The sequence below is a fragment of the Anas acuta genome, chromosome Z (assembly GCF_963932015.1).
Source record: "Anas acuta chromosome Z, bAnaAcu1.1, whole genome shotgun sequence".
Taxonomy (NCBI): Eukaryota; Metazoa; Chordata; class Aves; order Anseriformes; family Anatidae; genus Anas; species Anas acuta.
Genome location: NC_089017.1, coordinates 73416429 through 73437308, shown reverse-complemented (window position 1 = coordinate 73437308; position 20880 = coordinate 73416429). Strand labels below are relative to the sequence as shown.

Sequence of the window (20880 nt, the reverse complement as noted above, 5' to 3'; positions counted from 1 at the left end):
TCTGTCACACGCAGAAGAGTGACAAAGTGATGTTAAGAAATGCATTGCAGCATGGCAGTACCTGAAGTCAAGACTGGCATTTAGCAAAGTGGTTAAATACAAGCAGAAAGCAAATCTGGTAATAGATCTGTTATGTGGTTTAGAGCAAAACATGCATGCCCTCTTCCCAAGTTTGTTACTGTTCAAAGAATATAACCTTGCCCCTAACATTTTCTGCATTTGAGAAAAGTTTCTCTTGGGTTAGGATCAGCGGGAAGGCCAACAAGGCAAGCATCCTGGTGGGGGTCTGTTACAGACTGACGAACCAGGATGAGGAGACGGATGAGGAGTTCTACAGGCAGCTGACAGAAGTTGCAAAATCGTCGGCGCTTGTTCTCGCAGGGGACTTCAACTTCCCTGACGTATCCTGGAAGCACAACACAGCCCAGAGAAAGCAGTCTAGGAGGTTTCTGGAGAGCGTGGAAGATAGCTTCCTGACGCAGCTGGTTAGTGAGCCTACCAGGGGAAGTGTCCCACTAGACCTTCTGTTCACAAACAGAGAAGGACTGGTGGGAGACATGGTGGTCGGAAGCTGTCTCAGGCAGGAGGAGGGGGTTGTAGTGAGGTGGGGGTTGGCCTGTTCTCCCAAGTGCCTGGCGACAGGACAAGGGGGAACGGGCTTAAGTTGCGCCAGGGGAGTTTAGGTTGGATGTTAGGAAGAACTTCTTTACTCAGAGGGTTGTTAGGCATTGGAACAGGCTGCCCAGAGAAGTGGTGGAGTCACCATCCCTGGAGGTCTTTCAGACATTTAGGTGTAGAGCTTAGGGATATGGTTTAGTGCAGGACTGGTTAGTGTTAGATCAGAGGCTGGACTAGGTGATCCTGGAGGTCTCTTCCAACCTAGACAATTCTGTGTGTGTGATTCTCAAATGTACTGAGAGGCTGCAGCAACTACTTTACACTATGCAAAGTAATATTCACAATTCTGTGACTGACTTGTTACTGTATTTCCTGTTCTTGGAGCCATGATCTGAGTGAGATTAGTGGCTGTGATAAACCTGCCTGAGGGCATCAGAGAACAATTTAAAATCTTCCTATCTACTTACACAGCTTCTAAATCTTCCTTCTCATACATTGTTTTAGAACACATGCAATTTTAGTATACGTTCACCTAAACTGCAGCTTTAGGAACGTTTACTATGCTGTATTAAGAGCATCAGCTCTACCTACTACCTACACTTACTAGTGTAATATAAATATACCAGTTGTGGCACTTGAGAGCTCTTTTCAGAGCAGAAGGTTCAGTTCTGGGCACCTACCTTCCAGAGAAATAAATGGTCCAACTGGAGAGCAACAGCAAGCCAAAAGACACGTAAAAAAGAATGTACAGCAAAGACCTAAAGATAGAGTCCATACAAATTAGAATGAAAGTGAATGCAAAATGCAGTTGAATAGACAGGAGATACTGTGTGATGTTGTAACAGGTGTGTTCATGTTGCACAAGAGTTATTTATGTGGAATCTCATACACCTTGCCAGTGATTCTCAGCATCCTTTCATTCTTTACCAGATCACTCCCAAGAATTGTCATAAATGGGGTTGCAGAATGCCCTTGGATCAACTGCATAGTTTAAGTTCTTCCCCTCCCTCCCCCCTTATTCAAACTCTTAGCTTTGGTCTGTTACACTGCTGTTCTGGGGATTTATGCTTAAAACCAAAGTGACACTGCATGAACACATCAAAGGACATCATTCACCACATATCCAGACACGAGGAAAAAATCTCCACAGCAACCAAAGTTAGCAAGTTTCCATAGAGTTGATCTGCAGCTTGATTTATTTCAAAAACTTAACTTTCCATGTATAAAAATAAGATTCATGGTAGACATACAGTACACAAAAGACCAACCAATACATATTTTATAAAATGGTTTAATGAATGCATGCATGTCTGATACAATGATCAATAAATTTACTTAATTCAAATTATTTACTGTTGTAAACATTTTACAAAAGCATTGTGATTTATCTGGATATACAGTCCTTGATGGAAGAACTATTCAGACTGAATCAGTGGCACATCAAAAAATAAAGCTGACAATACCCATTCTGCATATTCTCTTTCAACATGATTCCAGCAAGAGAAACAGCATGGTATAAAAGTGTACAGTAAAGATTGTTCCTACCATAACATCAAATTCTGAAAACTGTAAATACAAGTTAAAGTGGATGAAACAGTCAGAAGTCATAATTATTGTAACCAGTCAGAAATTACAGTAAGAAATGTTATCCAGTTATACGTAGCTGTCAAAACAACATATTTCTTTCTTTGTCAGTTGATAATTCTTTTCCAACAAGACAGCAAAACTTTGGCAATTAGAGGTGCTGAAAATAATTTTAAAGTTCAAGACACAGTCACAGCATTTTCTTTGTGGAAGGTGAACTGTACACCAAGGCTCAGAGGTTGTGAAAACTGTTTCCAAGTGGAAAAAAGTGCAAATGTCCTGCACAGATAGCTTAAAAAGCTGCTGGTACAATCATTCACCAACAGAATCTTTGTTTTCTTTTTGCATAGTTCACACATTACTGGGAATGTGACAGGGTGTGCTATTTTTGGCAAGAGCAAGAAGAAAGTGATACTGGTGTGAGTTGCCATGTTGGGCATGCTGGATCCATGCAGAATTCAGGTAGAGGGCTGCTACCTGATGTTGTTGGACACTGAATACTGGTTTTGTTTTTGTTGAAGCAGTTCTGTAATAGCCAACAGCTTCTTAAGAACATGCTGTGGAAAAAAGAGTAAATACAACCGTATGTTAGCAACTAGTAAAAAACCCAAAAATTTTACTTGAGATACATTTTCAACATTAAACTACGTATTTATAATTGTGTTAAGGTAAAGAAGATACGGAGGGGAGCATGGCAACAGCTCTGATTTCCTAGTCAGTAGGATACTACTTGAAAAGGGAACTCCAAAACAGCATTGTGAAATTTGCTGCTGTACCTATGGATCTTCTTGCTTCTTCTTTTAACACAGGTAGGCTAAGAAAGTATACTGCTAGCACACAGTCAGGAGTTCAACCATTTTTATCACTATGGAAGTACTGTTCTAACTAAAACAGGTGGTCCTGAACCATTAGGGCATAATTAGGAAGAAAAGAGGAAAAAAAATGCAAAAGAATTTTGTCTGTAGAAACCCATAACAGAGAATTTATCCTCTGACATACGAAGTTAAGTATATCAAGAAAAGAGGATCACATCCCTCATCATTATCTGTATCAGGTTTTTCTGAAGATCCACTCTTTTTTTTTTTTGTGACAGAAGAAAACCATAACCTGTTTGTCCGAAAACGTTTATTTAGTACTGATTGCTTCTGTCCTGCCTGGCCAGTCTAGCCACTGCTTGTGTTTTTTGTCATGACTATCAGCCACAACGACTCAATTATGAACTCAAACATGGCTTTTTCTCTCATGCCAATATAGAGGTAGATTGCTGTTATTGAACTGGATTAGATTTCAGGTGCTGTAATAAAGAACTCCTAGGTTATTTTCAAATTTCTTGAGCTTTTTTTCTTTCAAAGTTAAGAGTTAAATGCAAGTGTACTTCCTTGTTTTATGAAATCAGAAGTTCACAGCAGCTCTAGTTTGGAAAAAAAATAGTGCTGAAATATGCATTATTCAAGTAAAAGCTCGCTTGTCCTGCTGCTGCCAAAGGACCTGCCATACAGATTTATGGTCTACCTGGGATTAAATTAAGGCCTTATAAATACAATAGTGAAAGTGATTATAAAAGGTATTTGGAAACACTTAATAGTGTTAATTGAAATTAACTATCAATGTCCAAAACTTAACCTCTTTGAAAGTCAGTCATTCCAAAGCAAAAACAACTCCCCTCGAAAGCCCCACAACCAATACAATCAAGGTTAAATCTCAATAATCAAAATGAAAACAAAACTAAACAAAAAAAAACTCAAAATCCTCTGTGGGAGTCCCCTACTGGCTTCACTGAACATTTATCAATGGTTTCAGCTGATACTAATCAAATTTAAGAAAGATTGTTGCTAATAAGAGGTTTTCAAGTGCAACTGTCCCTGCCCTGGAGGCACTAGCATCAAATGGTAGGTTACTCAAATCACTATTGCCTGCACAGCACAATACATAGAAATGTTACTGTGAGGTAAGTTTAATTCCTTACTTGAGGTTCACTGTTATTAGCAGACCGAAAGGAGGTGTATTACTTCTGTAATATACCTTCGAGACAATGCAGTAAGTAATTTGAAGTAATTCCTTTTTGAGTTTTTATAAAGCCATTTGGAAGTTTAGTCATTTACAGTAGGCCTGCTTAACAGCTAGAACAAACTAATCACAGTGGGTTTGCTAGAAAAGCTTGCTATGTTGGTTTATAAATGTACTATAAAATTAGGAAGCAGAAATAAGACAGCAATAGAAAGCTAGGGGAAGTAAATTTAGTTCGGCTGAAAAAAACAGGATCCTTAAAATATTGACCTAGAGAAACTCAGTAGTTTCGCAGATGTACGCTTCCTCTAGAAACTAAAATCTTCCTCTCTAAACCTGAAAAATCTTGGTTTTATTGTACAAATCTTGCAACTATGGACTAAGTATTTACAACTAGCAGCTTTCTTGTCAGATGGCACTTTTTATTTTTATTTTTTAATCAAACATAATGCTAGCCAGAAAAACTTAAAAGAATCTTGGCATGATGGATTACCTCAAGATACCCTATCTGCACCTGTGATTTGATGGTTAAGCTTTGTGGTTTACCTGCATTACACCTCGTTCATTACTGAGTGTCCGAAGTTCATCTGAATGTGCCACACAAATCTCGTGCAAGGCTGCCAGATCACGGGATAGGTCAGTTCTAGAGTGCTCTGTAGTGTCTGGAAGCTCAGGAACATTCTTGAACAAAAATGATGAGAGCAGATTTAAAAGCAGTGAATAACCAAGTAAACCCTGTACAGCTTAAGCTACAACTTTAAGTAACTCATTAAATTACTCATAAAAAAATAATACTGTGATTAAAACAGATTAACCTGACTGTTGGTTTCAGGACAATGATTTTCAGAGACCTTGTGTAAAATCTGTCATTTCAAGAAAACTGATGCATCACAGTATACAGAAATTGCAGTTCAATCAAAAGAGGTGACCTGTCTGCATGCCACACTAAAATACTTGTTTCTGTGTCTTACCAAAATATTCTGAGATGTCATTTAGGTCACTTTAAAAGAATAAACTCAGGGAGCTACACACATTTTTATCTTCATTTTTAATACAAATTCTTAGTATAAATACACACATATATGAACTCCTAACTTCTGTTACAGCTACCGTACGCAAAACAGTAAGAGTTTAAATATAATAAAGCAATTGTTCAATTTCAAACTACAGTATGTACAATACATTTGGGATACGCTGGGGAATGCTGGCTGAAATCTATTTTTTAAAACAATTTCAATGTCTGGTCAAGGCTATATGAAATTATACATGGGATTTTTTTGTTTCAGAATATATTTTAAAATCTTTTTTAGCCAAGATTCCTAATTCTCATGCAGGTTAGGTATATTTTAGCTTCTCACATCTACGGAGTTGCTAAATGAACAAAATGTATGTTTGATGGTTTCAGTTTTGTGTGACAGGCCAGACAGAAATCTGCATTTTTTTTTAAAGATACGTGAGGAAAATTTATTCAGTAACAAGCATTCAAAATCATGTGGAAGCTGATGCATTTTTAAGCTAGTCAACAAAAAGTGTGAAGAATTCTCATTTACAATATTGCATATTAGCATATAATTTCCAGTAAGGAATTTTTAGCCACTTACCCCAAGTTCATCTAAAAACATGATCATGCGGTGTTTGTTGCTCTTGATGAATGGATTTACCCCTTCCATATATGGCTCCTAGTAATTTTAAAAAGTATTCATTAAAACAAATCAGTACCAAGTGAATTGTCATACCTGATGTGAACGCAATGCTGTCAGAAAAATGACATTACAAAACAAGTATGTTATCTGGGGTGACTTTAATTTCTCACGTGTATTTCTGAACGCCTGAATAATGTACGCAGGTCAAAAGCCCGCACTTTGTTTTCCAGGTGGATTCAGAAAGAGTTTCTTATAGGCATACTAGCATGAAATTTAAAACTTCTGAAGTATTTCAGATGATTTTCCCCACACATACTAGCTTCAATAAACAAACGCTCTACAACTTTGAAAAGGGATAATCAGAAGCAAGGTGCCCTTTTCTTTCATTAACACTTGCACTACAACTGGTGTGTGTCAGACACTGAAGTCTGCAGGTACTTATCAGTCACGTTCCTTGCTGCTTGGGAACAAGATCACTTGTTGCTTGCCTTCTCTTAGCCACACAGCTGAAACTTCATTAAAAGCTAGGTCTTTTTACTGCAAGTTGTCAAACTGATTTACAACATTCACTAAGTTTAACGACAGGAAAACGAATACGAATAGAAGGGGTGTTTGGAAGCTCTACAACAGAAAACACCAACGTAAGGAGCAAGTAGAAGCAAAAGCAAAACAGCAGGTGGCGAAAGAGTGACTCAAGAGGTTAGTAGTTCTTCCTTTGTTTCAATATTGGATACTCTATCCAGGTCTGAGTTTAAGTCTGATACCTCTCAGTTTGAAGGTGAATTATATACAGGTAGCTGCCTGCTGAGGTTATCTGTGTTCTCATAGCATCAACACATAGTGGCATCACATTCTGCAATGCCTACTGCAATGCTGTTCATTCATCAACTGTTTTAACAGCCCCTTGCTGATACTACCAGGTTCAAAATCTTCATGGGATGCACCAGATCAGGTTTCTATATCAGTTTGTCCCAAAACAGTGGGCCTCCTCTTCACAATTTGGCCAGATTGCTATTGCTCTAGTTCAGATCAACACCCTGTTTAGTTCCAAATGAAGAAGACAGAAGAAGTGCAGGAACAAAGCCTCTGCTGGTGATGACAAACAGGTCAGGTTTCAGACTTCACATAAGAAAACAAAAGCAGGTTTTTGCCCGTATAAAACAGGAACACGGAAACATATCAGAAAAGCAATTCCAGGCTGTTCTGTGCATGTATAATATTTACCTTAGCTCCAAATTCAACCAAATTTGCTAAATTCTGCACAGACTTGGCGACCAGCGTCAGCGTTCTTGCAGCAGTAGGGGAAGGAGAATCTGACAGGAATACAAAGTAGAGTTATTGGCCATTGCACTTAAGACTACCAGCAGTCACACAAAAGCAAACTCTTCTCCAATTTGTATTTGCAGATTCAAATGCTTTCAATGTTGTAACAGATCAGCATGTGGAAAATATCACTTGGTGAAGTAATTACTAAAGCAATTTAAGTTTTATGTCCAAAAAAATAAGTAAGAACATCTGATTTTGCTACTAGCTGTACACAGAAGTAGGCAAAATGAAGTGTTGTTTAATAGGAGTTCTGTGAAGTAGCAAGAACCATTTTCACAAATATTAAACAGTTCCGGTGAAAGGAAGATTACTTGCAAAAGTAAAATACTAAAAAAGGTGTACCTTTCTCCATATTTGTTTATACCCACCTAAGCGGGCTCTTAAGTGTTTTACCAGTTATACTTCGAGTTACTAGCACTGGGAATATAGAATAACCATGACATGCAATCCTGGCTTGTATTTCCATGGCAGTGTACTTCCTTCCTGTACTTAACACTGCGCTTAGCACTTTACATTAACCTTGCAGTCAGTTAAAATTTCCTTTTCCGACAAGTGACAGTAGGAGGACTGTTAAATTCCCCCAAATTACAGTAAATGGTCTGGTCAAAAGACAGTTTTGAATTTTTTCCAAAAATGACATAGTTTTTATATAGACTCTAAATTTTATAGTTCTTTGTAAGAATGCTATGTACTGTTTATTGTCTGTCTCTGCCTTTTGTTGTCTGTCCTTCCCCTTCCCCTTGCAATCCACTGAAGCCCACTTCTAGACCAGCAGAACTGGTCAAAAGAACAACTCAAATATGTTTGAACCAAAGGAGTTGAATTTTGAAACAAAGATTTTTTTTTAAGCAGTTACTTAGGTGATAGGATTTCTGCTGAAACTGAACCATGCTCAATACACACAGCCTTCAGGATACTTGTTTCTCATTATGGGAAGAATGTGTATGTTGGAAGCCTTGCTCCAAAAGGAGTGTCAACCTTTCTATTATTATTTTCTGAACAGCACTAAAAGCCCTACACAGGGTGTGTAAATTTACCCTGACAATAATCAAGAATATTAGCAGAACTTATGCACAGGACTGTAGCAAGGTGAGCTTAAATGGGGTTGCAGAAATTGATTGATAACTTTTTATACATACAGATGCAGCGGTCTCATTTGTAGCCCAGGTCAGGAGGGACCTAACTTGCAAATTATCTTAAGATAACAAAATACTAAGGATCACTGTGTGTGAAGCAGGCCATGTTTCTTAAATGTTTTCTCCAAAGCACGTGTGGAAATGATTACAGAGTGAGAAAGGAACTTTCAGTTTGACACAGTCCTTCTCATTTAGTATAAAGTATAGAACAGGAAACATGCTACATGGTCTGAAAAACTGTTTACAAAAGAAGAAAAGGAGTTTTTCTGAATCAGACTTCCGATTTCATGTTTCCAAATCAGCATTTTTGTAGTAAAATCAGGAAACTGTTAGGGAGGGAAGGAGGAAGAGCAATGGCTAGTGCTAATCAAGTACCCTCTAGTTTGGTGTGATCTTCGTCAAAAAAAATATGGGTAACAAAGATGGGTATAACATACTTGAACTTCTAAGTCAGACTTTTGAATTTAAATTTTCAGAAGTCTGACTTAGAAACTATAAACTTAGAAGACTGACTTAGAAAACTATACAAGTCAGACTTCTGAATTTAAGTTTTCATAATAGAGTTTTCCCTGTGGTAGTTTATGCTTTTCCTTTCTTCCTCCCACACAAGAAATTCAGCACCGGGCCACAGACCAGTTCTGCAATCCTGCTCTGGCAAACAGAAATGTTCCCCATCACCGTTTTTGTTACTGCTACAGATGCACTCTACCAAAACAGCAGCAAAAAAAGAGGTTAACTACACAGTGAGAACATTCACTTAGGCATATCCATGGGAACCCTTGCACGTGGCCTTTAAGCCAAATGAGATTACTGTTTCGAGTCCATACCAACCCACCCTTTATAAATGTTACCCCTCTCTCTCATGTTTAGAATTCCTGATTTGAGATTACTTTGAGTCATTAAGTACAGTCAAAGACTCGTACAATGTCTGGAAGCTATCTAAGCAGCAGGTTCAAACGGGTTATTCAAGAATGATTTTCTGGTTCCCCAAATATATTCCAGGCTTTGCAGACACTTTCAACTCTATAGATCTTGTTCATTTCAGAGATACTGCAGAAGTTCATCCATAAACTTTGACATTGCATTCAAAACAAGGTGTAAAGATCACATGCTTAATTTTTCCACGCTGATAGAATATATTGCACGCTGCTAGGCTATAGCTCTACACTGTATTATTAAATACAACAGCACATGTTCTGCAGTTTAGAACAAGCACCTTCTAACCTTTGAGGGTGAAAAGCTCACTGTTAGGGAGAAGTCATAAGTGATGTGGATAACACGAGTTTGGACACTGTTCAAAAAGCATCACTTTCTACATTAGACACTAAAGTAAACCCAAGCCTACTACTACACAAAGTATGAATTCGATCTGAAGCATATAGTCACCTGAGATGATATTAAACATCCTTGGGTTCAGGATAGCAGGACAAATCAGTCGAAGAAAAACAAAGCCACTGAAATGGGAAAAAAATTGTATTTTGTTCAATAATAAAGTTAGAGAATTAATGTAAAACTGTGCAGTCTTTAAGGATTCAAGTTAATGTGAAAGTCTTCTTAAGACAGACAACAACCAACCAGCCTGCACTCTGTGAACACGTTCCTTAGTCAAGAGCACTGATATGACTTCATCTATGATAAAAAATGAAAGAACAGACATATTGATTTCCCAATTAAGGCGAACTGCTGAAACTGCCTGGGAAGAACTTAACTGCGAAGTGATACTGAAGCTGATCAAAGTCCACGCTGACTTCAGAAAGGAAAGGCCCCTGCTCTCCCAGCTCTCCTGCCTTCCGGAGGCTTTTTGCTGTGCATCACAGAGGGCGTTCATCCTGCAGCCGCCCACTGCACCAACCAATGTAAGGAGCGCAGGGCTGCGTGGGCGGAAGGGAACCTCTCTTTTGGCAGCAACACAGCCTTATAATCAGCTTAAACCAACCTATATCCTGATGACAGCATGTTGCAGCAGAAGAATAAACAGTAAGGGATCTACCTTCCTTCCAGAAGTTAACTGCTGCCATCGAAATGCTAGAAGAAGCGTTCTGATTGCAGAACTAGGAACTCACTCACCAGAAGGTCAAAACGACCTTCAGTAGCATGACAGAAATCTAACTTTCTTAATAGCAGAAGTAGAAAACACCCAGCTCATGGCAACCTCAACCCTGCCTAACTGCTGTACAAGGAAGAGATATACAGACCAGCTACGACAATCTATGCCATCCTTCATCTTGTTTGGACTGCGTGGACACTATCACCAGACTGTTCCTCACTACAGCAGTAACAAAGCATTAACAAAGACAATAGTTCTAGCCCTTTGTGAAGCAAAAAAATAGTAAGAATTCTGTGGTGTGAATTTAATTACCTAATTTAAGTACCTAATTTTGAAGTCATGACATACACACCAATCTTTTTTTTTTTTAAACTGTCTGAAGCTGAAGGCCACTGAGGTACAATCAGAAAGGACGGACCTTGCTGATCCAGAAGATTTGGTGCTTCTTACCTTGCCTAAGTTAATGAGTCAGTATCTGTATGTGATTTTTACAATCAGAGAGAAATGCCAGCACAGTCTGAGTTACCAGGGAAGCTACCCAGACATCCAAAAACTGTCCACGTCTGAATACTCTAAGCATTTGTTCACAATAATTAGTGCAATAAAACATGATGGTCTTCACCGAAGGCTGCAAAACTCTAGCGATTAAGTCACAAGTACCACTTGTGAAGACTAAGGTCACAACAGAAAGTGACCCGATATTTATAGCGTTGGGTGGAGACCTGTAGAAAACACTAAACGTGAACTGTGTCCGCGTAAGGAAAAGCCACGTTTTTCTATGGAGCTGGGGTGGAACAAAAAGGTGTTATATATCCACCACTGAGCTCTACAGCCCTGCAATGTGTTATCCCCTGAAAACAAGAGGGGCTTTTATAACATGAGCATTTGCCCTAATTTGAAGGGCAAGATCCAGCACAGCACCCTGGTTGACATGAACTGTGGCTTTTAATATTGAAATGATAAACAAGGCCCAAAGACAAATCCTCTGAAAAACTCCAGCTGGAGGGAATCCAACCTCAGCAACTGGTTGGACTGCCAGATGTTGGGGGGAGATAAAAAAAAAAAAAAAAGATGTGTCTGATAACCTCAAGCCAGTAACGTTTTGAAAACCATTGCCAAGATCACATCTTTGTCAGACATTTTCATTGGACTGGCACTGGCAACGGAAGGTGTTTGAGGAAGAACTCGTATATCGCTTTGGATTACAAACGTGGATTGGAATTTTTGTGCACAGCGTGAGATCAGAGGAGCCAGGTTGAGCGTCCTCTTGCATCATTTTTACAGGAGCTTGGGAATGTTCCAACATGACTGGACAGGAGCAGAGAAATGGACGTGAAATCTTACAATATAGAATTATTTGTTTTCAGAAAACAACAGTGTTGATAGGAGTGATTAGCACTAGCAACACAGCACCAGCAACTGGGAGCCCTCTCTGATGCAGAGAACTCTATGTTGCAGACAGTACTTCAGTGAAAACTAACGACAGTTCAATGGGCTTTATGAGAAGGTGTTAGATTCCTTACCATGTTGGGTCTGCATTGTGAGGAGTATTTATCTTAACCTGTGTGAGATTTCTCCAGCAATCAACACTATGTAAGAAATAGGCAGTAAGGCATGGTCTTCCCAGATGGCAAGAGACCGGAATGCAATCTTCAGAGGTCACTGCTCTCTACAGGTATTTGAGGTATATTATCCTCATAAAAGTTAACTACCGCTTTAAGTGAAGTTTTTCCTTCACAGAATTAAAAAGGGAATCATTATTTTAGTTGTAAAGCTTCACAAAATACAAGTAAGTTTGAAACTATTAAGTAAAGCTATCCTGACCTCTGTACTACAACATCTTACTCTGGCAGTGTTATATGACCACGGTTAAGAATCTAGCAAGCTCTTAATCCTTAATTGGGATATCATGTCTCAGTATCATAAGTTACATAGATAGCAATATTTAAAATAGTATTATAAAGTTCTGTCACCAAAAGAAAAATAGATAAGCACACTGAAGCATATCATTAACAAGACTTTAGAAGATTACTTTCAACATAAAGCGTTAAGTAACTTACCTAACAACTCTGGTTCTCATGGTGGTATTAGCTGGCCACTTGCTTTGAACAGACTTCTGCAAGCACCCATAGATATATCTTAACGTCCTGCAAAAAATAATAGCTAATTAAAAATAATAGCTAATTACTCATTCCATTAAACACAGAGTATCAAAAAAGCTGCTGAGGAAGGCTATAATCAAGCCTCCTACTTGATGCAGAACTTATCAGCTCCAATTTTGTAATGTAGACATTTTTAAAATTTTAAATTTAAGAGTTAATTTGTAAGTTCATACATTTGTAAAAAGTCCATTTATAATTGTATGTTGAAAGGGTTTACAAATCAGGGAAAGGCCTTCATTAATATATAATTCTATTCATGCAGATAAGAATCTGGGATTATTTAGATGCGCATTAAACATTTTATAACCATTTATGACCTGTTGCTTAAGCAGCATTTCCTTTTGAAAAATACCAAATTTATTATTATTATTATTATTAAATTTTGCTCTTTTTAACTAACAACTTTCCTTTCCATAAATAAGGGTTAGGAGCTTTTAGAAGCATCTAAGCAACCACAGCAATTCTCCTCTCCCATCAAAACAATGGGAAAATTGTAGCATTTTTCACCAGTGTTGGGAGCCGCACCATATAATTAAAAGGAGTGCAACTTTTAACCTTGTAGGCACTACCACAACCTAAACACTTCTGTGCTACTCTGCCATCTCAAATTCGAGGATTTTGTTTACTTTAAAAGCTAATGATACAGTGAGAGAAAACAGTAATATCCACTCTTTATTAGATGGTTCAAGCCTAAAATATGAGCACAAGTTATTTTATCACTTTGAAGAAGAAATAAAATTAACTTCTCCATATCCCTGTTAGACAGAAGTAATCATAACAGGTATCACTCTACTATACCCACTTGTATTTTGAGTATGGTGTAAATAGTTCCTTTTCACTTTCCTAGTGGAAAAGGACTAGACATAATTTGTGATCAACTAGACACAATTGTCTCCTAACTTGTACTGTCTTCTGCCTCTGAGGAAATATGATACTGATTATTTTTATTCTTCTTCTTTCCTTTAGCTCTTGGACCTAGTAGCTTCTCCTTCAAAGAAGAGCACATACATGTTAGCCAAGGATTTTTGCTAAAAAAGTACTATTTATTTCAGAAAGGATTATTTTTTAATTCATCTATATTCCTCCGTATATACAACCACCCTACAGACATTAATCTTGTGACTGATTAGCAGAAGATAAACCAGTAAGAAAACAATTTTAATGTGCAACATAATCACCAAACAGGAATTTTCAAATGCAAATCTAACAGAAAACTCCAACTTACGGAGGCAGTATCTCTGCAGCCATGAATATTTTCTCCACCAATTCTGAAAGTATACTGAGTAGATGTGCCAAATTAGTGTTTACATCTTCGTTTTTTTCTAGTTTTGAAGGATTTAACTAAAACCAAAAAAGAAAAAGATTAAGCTCCCTCTCCTAACTAGTGCTACCTATATAAGTTTCATAATATTACATGTAATACTACTTCAAACTAAATTAAATATTCTGCAGCTGTACAAATGTCAAGACTACTACAGAACTCAGAAATCGGATTCAATGGCTAGCAGGCACATGAGAAGCAATAATTCCACTGTGCTATGCTTTTAATAGCTCATTCAGTACTATCCATCTACATGACCTTTTGCATCTTTTAATTCAAATTACTGAGGACTCCCATCCTTTCCCACAATTCAGCTAGAGTAAAACACAGGAGTTAGGAGAGACACTTAAAAAAAAAAAAAACAACCTGTAAGATCAGTAAGAAGCCACGGAGTGCCTTGCTACTTTCGACTCCAACATCACAGAGTCAAAAATCTTAATAGACTCACAGAATGTTAGGAACTGGAAGGGACATTGAAAGACCATCTAGTTCAATAGCCCAGGTTCTGACTTCTACATCTTGAGCTTACTAGAAGTTACTTAGGACAAGCCACTGAGTAACTGCTGCAGAACAACCTACATTTTTGTTCTGTAGAAAATGTAACTTAAAGAAATATGAATTAAAAAATGAATTAAACTTAAAAATTAGTACTATGAATGTTGCTCAAGCTAACATCTAGAAAAGCTCTTAATGAATTCAGTCCCTGTATTAATCATATAAATTAAATTTAGTTCTGAGAGATCGATAAGTGTTTCTAAAGCTAATATTTAATGCAAACACAATGTCTAACAGTCCGTAGATAATTGTGTCAATAAACCAAGATGTTTAAAAACATAGTTCAAGGTATCACCTCACAGGACTGCTTGCTCTCCATGATCTTTAATATAGAGTCTTTCAGTGCATGGTGAACAAAACGTGTTGCTGTGGCTTTCATGTACTGCTCCATGAGTGTACTTGCTAAAGTGGTGGCACGAAACAAGGTAGTAGCTTCATCTAAAAGAAAAAAAGTGAAAGGCTGAGAAAGGAGACAGAGCAGTGAAAATAACTGGTGTTTACATTTCTATGTGTGTCGCAAATAAAGAAAAACAGAAGGCACCAGAGCCCTTCCCTCCCTACCCGCCCACAGTTTCAGTAAACTTTAGTGTAGTTACTACAATACCTTCCATGCTTATTTCCCTGTCATTTAGTGTTCGTAACAACAAGGACTCAAGCTTTTCATGAAGAAAAATCTTCAATAAAATGCCAGCCAACAGTGTTCTGTCCTGTCCACAAACGTGTGATAAGGCATAGACTACGTGAAGCTCCTTCTGGAGTATAAGCTGGAAGAAAAACAGTTTTATATGTTAGAAGTTTCTGAATATTATAACAGTTTTTGGAGAAACTGGTATCATACATCTATAGAGAAACAGATGTCACTACAAATATAATGATGTCAACCTGTGTTACTGAAATCTGTCTCAAACAGACAAAGCAAGTTTTGACTGGTGAACTAAGGAAAGTTAAATAATGTTATACCTCTTTAAACTCACTGTACTCCTCTTCTGGCATGATTTTCTCCATAGAATACCGTGCTCGAACACGCAAAGATCCTGGCTCAATACCCTTTAATGGTACGTGGGAACTGAGTTGAAACCACTCATCTGTTGCATGTCCTTTTTGCAATCGGCTTAGTTGGCAACGCATAAACACTTAAGGAAAAAAGCATTTTTCAGTTAAGTTATCGCCAGCAAAACAGTGTTAGTATAGAATAAAAACCGTATTTTTGTCACATCCCATCTAATTTCAGCAAGAGTATTAATAACTGTAATCAAGATTTTTGCCACCAATGTATTAGCAAGTTCTCTATTCATTGGTTTAAAATATTCCTGTGAACTGAAGTGGAAGTAAGTACAAGGTGCTGTTCTGTAAGTAATGTATAAATATACAATCAAAAATGACATTGGATATTAACAATTTTCTTTTTTAACACCCATGTAGAGGGTAAAGAAAGTGCTACCCTGTAATTCCTGGTAGTAGTCTGAAAATAAAAGCTTATAAAGTGTTCAGAATTCACTGTGTTGTTGTTTTTCCAGCTTTGGGCTGATATTACTGTCAGGCCTGCTCCCTGACCACTCTGTTACTTTTTATTATTTATTCTTATAGCGACACTACTTAAGTTCCTCACATTAAAATACCCCCAAGCAAACAGTCTTTGATTTTTCACATTTCTGCAAAGCCTATACACAACATGGCCCTTCAGAAATTGTCAACAATTCCAGCAGACTTTCTATTGCCTCAGCGTTGCAACAGGTGCAATCAGGTCATCATTTGATACTGGAAAAGAATATCATCATATTTATAATGCCGAATTCAGGACATGCCATTTGCCTATTTCACATTCTCTGGAGCTGATAAACTGATGTAAGATAATGCATTCAGGTCAGCTGAGCAGTGTGAAAAACAATTTATCATCTGTTACTTATCACCAGTGTGGATGGGACCACAATCCTATCAATCAACTTTCCTAGAATATTTCTTCCCAGCAAAGGTGGGAAGAAATACACCCACAAATAAGTAATGTGTTTTCTTGCTTTGCTCACAAACATGGCACATACTTCTCACCAATGGGGATAGTGAGATACAAGATCTAGAATAATCTGATTCTTTCTTTCCTGTGACTATAGGAGCATTCATAACTGTAACACTGCCTGGAAATTAGGGAGGGAAGGCAGCAAGTCTCTAGCCAGTACTAGCAGACTGACTTCCCAGGGCCACAGAACTGTCAAGCATGCACCACAGTGACCCTTTTTTCTCCTGACAGTTGCACAATCTGAACTACCACCTTCAAAAACAAGCTGTGGCACTACTGTAAATAAAAACTCTGCCTGAAAGGAAAAACCTAAGCTACTACTTTGCTCTACAGACTTGCCTGCCTGTGTTGTCCCCCTCCATTACAAAAATGTTTCTTTTTCAAAAACGTTTATTTTTCACCATTAACTAATTTAAATGAACCAAATGTGCTAGTACAAAAACTAAACCAGAGCTCGCATTCCAGTTTTCAGTAGCAGCAGATGGAGTACAGTCTATGGCTTTGTTGTGTTTTCTCTTTAAGATGTTTATATGTATTCATTTGAACAAATCCTTATGCAAATTATTTCTCTCAGAAAGAGAAACTAGTAAAGAAAAACTGAACAGAATTAATAAACTTCTTAGTATCATTTCTGTATACTTGAAATAATTTTTAAAAGCAAGAAGACTAAAATAATTATGGATTATTTATAACAGACAAACATCAAAGTCAAAAACTTGAGAGCTCAGTAAGCATTTTAAAGTAATGAAGAACCAGCCTTCTTGCTCTTATTCTAGTATTTATTTCTGTGTTATGATGAAGAAATAAAGCAGCGAGACCCATACCAGATTTTCAGGACCTTAATCTGTATATATGACAGAAGCAGCTAGCAGAAAAGACAACTTAAACAAATAACGGGAAAGATTACAGTACTAGCCTCACATGACTCCCATTTCAGAGCAATCCACATTCAGTAACTAGTTGAAAAGCTGAATGTTCACGAAAGCAACTAGTTATCCTGCTTATGGAGAGTTCAGGAGTTATTCAGGCAAGATACCTAGGTCTGTTAGGTGAGGTCTGTTTTAGCTCATTTTTTCCCTCCATTTTATTTCAAATATTTAATAGGGCAGAGATATATGTTAATTCCACTTGAGTTGAATTTTTCCTTTTTTCCTCAAAATGAAATTAGGGTTGAGTTATGCACTAAGAGTGTGTGTAACAGTAACTGTCAAGTAACTCTGTCAGTAAGGCACCCATCACCTCCCTGGCAGCTGGATGCATTTGAAGTCAACACAATCTTCCTAACCTGGACTGAGAGAAGGAAAATGCAAAAAACAATTCTAAAGAAATTGCTTAAGCATTCCATTCACAAACTACCCTTGTAAAGGTTCTTGTTTTACTAACAAAATGGTTCAGGTAGCTAATTTCTTTTCTAGCTCAAATGAATATAGTAACAGTGCAATCACATGCTCAAAACAGCAACTAGAGCCCTTTTGTCTGTCAGAAGAAATATATCTTTTTCCTCCAGGTATGCAAGAATTTTTCTAGTCAGAGGAAGGGCAAAGTTTTGGCATTGAATGAGGTGCTCCAAGAGCATTCAATCTGAGTAGTAATTCTTCTACTTTGGTCACAGCTACAATCTCTTCTCTACACATCTCTTCTCTGAAAAAATCACAAAATTATCAACAAGGCATAAAAAACAGGCCAGTAACACAATATACATAAACTGAAAACATTTGCAATAGATTATAAATATTCTGCCAGGCTTTCAGACAGACAGGTCTGAATACAGTGGAAAGGAAAAATTCTTCAAACAGGCTGAGGATGTGTGCGTAGCAAGGAGGAGGTGGGGGCTGATGCTGCTACAGAATGGGTACATCAGCAAACAAAGACACTTTGAATAGAAGAAAAAGCCTAAAACACACTGTGTGGGAAGGGAACCAAACTTGAACAATAAATAAAACAATATATATATATATATGCATATATAATATATATTTTATATATACAAATTATATATTACATATACATAGTATATGCATATATACCATATATAGTATACTATATATACATATTTTATGTATATATAATATATATAATTTGTATATATAAATATATATATAATTTTTATATATATATACACACACACGTATATATAATAAGCTCAGAATACATTCTTCAGATTGAGCCCTTTCTTTTCTGGGCCTACCAGCTTCCTATTAAATTGCTGGAATAGAAACAAAACAAGTGCTGAAGAAGCAGCTGTCTAGCTAACAAAAAAAAAAAAGCAAATTCTTGTGAACTCCTGTAGAAGGTATAAGAAAATATAAATTCTTTCCCGTTCAAAGTGATACTAAATTACCTCCAGGTTTAAGCCCAGGAGCAGTACAATAAAAGTACACAGATGAGGTAAACAAAGAATACCAGGCAAAGTTTGTTCCAGTGACTCTCAAGGTGGTGATTTTTTTTTAAATTATTATTTTTTTAAACGATCAAAGTACCATTTTCCTCCCTTTCCTTTTTCACTGGAAGCAACAAAAAAATTAAAAAGAGAAAGAATTCCATACACTCATACTTCAAACAGATCCCAGAAATCAGCTCAGTGAAACAGTACTTAAAAAGCAGACTCTTTTTCCCCTTGCTTTTGGGTAGGCACAGTCATCGTATAACATAATAGCTATTCCAGCAAAGAACTATGAAAGCCATGAAATACATAGGACTGGATTACTGTGCATTTTATTACTGAAAACATGGAAGCTTTCACTGTAAAAAACATTAATGCAAACCCAGTAAGAAACATCCAAAACATACAAATACAGTCATGTGATAAGTGTAAAAATATATGTAATTCTCTTGTGACAATTACAAGAGTAATGAAAACTGCACAAAGAATCCATTGCTGCAACACATATGCAACTTTTACAGAAAAATACTTACATATATCTGGATCTTTACTTTTCTTTGTTTTGTTACTAAGACTTATCTCAAATCTATTAATATCAGATGAAAGATCACTAGGAGAAAAGACAGAAAGCCTCAATTAATACTATACTTGGCTGGCATTTAACCTTATTCTAAACTCATTCCAATCCTGAATTCTCATTTACAGCCAAAGATGCACACTTACATTAACGAAGATATTTAGATACCTACAGAAAATTCAGCCCATGCATTTATGACTAAAATCTTTCTGTTGTATAACCACACATACAACATTTTTAAAAAGCATACACAACAGACAACACAGTGTTAAAAAATTTAAATGCAATGCATCTTACAAGTGAAACTTGGTAATTCAAGAAGAGTAAGACTTACTCAAAAACAAATTCTTCTGACCACACAGGGTTCTGCCCTTCCCTGATATGTGTTTTTGCTACCTGGACACTGTTCAGGTAGATGTTGCAATACGGATTAGTAAAATGCTTTACTGGGAGGGTATGAGCTTCTTCTACATGCAAAATAAGACTGCTGACCTAAAGAAAATACAAAAGATTTACTTCTTTTTGCTACAACAGAAATACGTAACAAATGAATATAAGTTTTCTTCCTCCATGGGGAAGCTTAACATTAACGTATAAATACTGAATGCAAACTATAATTTCCTGATAGAGAGAGCAAAGAACATATGTAATGGAACAACACTTTAAGAGGTACCAGTGACAAAGTAACAGTAATATCAAATAATTACTGAAAACAAATCTCTGGCACCATATGTTTTAACGCATCCCATGAGACATTAGGATTTGCAAATACTAGCTGTTCGATGCAGAGCAAATTTTACTGAAATCAAGAGCCAGCACTTTGAGTAACAGCCATGGATGGATGACTGCAAACACAATAGTGTACTTGGTGCTTTCCTAACAGATTATGTAAAATTGCTTTGAAGAATATTTTGAACTGCCTCCTACCATACAAAATTCTGAAACACGTGTAATTCGTATCTGACTCAAACAACTACTGATACTAGCTGATGTCAAATACATATAATAAATACAGGAATCATCACATTTGATCAGGTCAACATTCTATTTAAATTCAAATATTCAGCATCACTAGTTTCAAATGACTTTACAAGAAAATTATGTAACAATTCACATTAGTTTCTTTACATTCTCTTAGACAGCTTACACCGTAAAAGTCACCAGCAGGCTTTTATTTTCCATTACACTCTGCAGAACATGCAGATATGAACTAATTGATCTGTTTTCTCTTCACATTTTTATGTTCCCTGACATAATTTCTCTAGGATAGAAATAGAAGTGTGATTTTTTTTTTTAATCTTTCATCTTGATGACTCACACATACTTTTTTCACCTATTTCCTATTCTATTCCTGTATGGAGATAAACATTTTGTTTTTTGAAGAACAGAATTAGTTCAGATTGCCACTCTGTTTAGCTTTTGCAAACTGCAAAAACTAAAAAAACAAGCCCACAATTTTCACCTGCCAGTTCATCTGTGAAGTCAATTAGTTCTTTCCTTCAGAAGC

The 20880-nt window shown here is 36.9% G+C and overlaps 1 protein-coding gene across 1 annotated transcript in view; it reads right to left on the bottom strand.

Annotated features, from left to right (window-relative positions):
- Positions 1-1777: 1777 nt before the first annotated feature.
- Positions 1778-20880, bottom strand: part of RASA1 (RAS p21 protein activator 1) — a 58857-nt gene continuing 39754 nt past the window's right edge. Inside the window, exons 14-25 of the mRNA XM_068667953.1 lie at positions 19708-19865; positions 19330-19406; positions 15360-15532; positions 15004-15163; positions 14695-14837; positions 13749-13864; positions 12422-12508; positions 9701-9768; positions 7077-7165; positions 5811-5888; positions 4756-4890; positions 1778-2759 (exon numbers count right to left, since the gene is read on the bottom strand). Of these exons, the coding sequence (XP_068524054.1) occupies positions 2676-2759; positions 4756-4890; positions 5811-5888; positions 7077-7165; positions 9701-9768; positions 12422-12508; positions 13749-13864; positions 14695-14837; positions 15004-15163; positions 15360-15532; positions 19330-19406; positions 19708-19865 (1368 nt within the window). The 3' untranslated portion in view covers positions 1778-2675. The remainder of the gene's footprint in view (positions 2760-4755; positions 4891-5810; positions 5889-7076; positions 7166-9700; positions 9769-12421; positions 12509-13748; positions 13865-14694; positions 14838-15003; positions 15164-15359; positions 15533-19329; positions 19407-19707; positions 19866-20880) is intronic.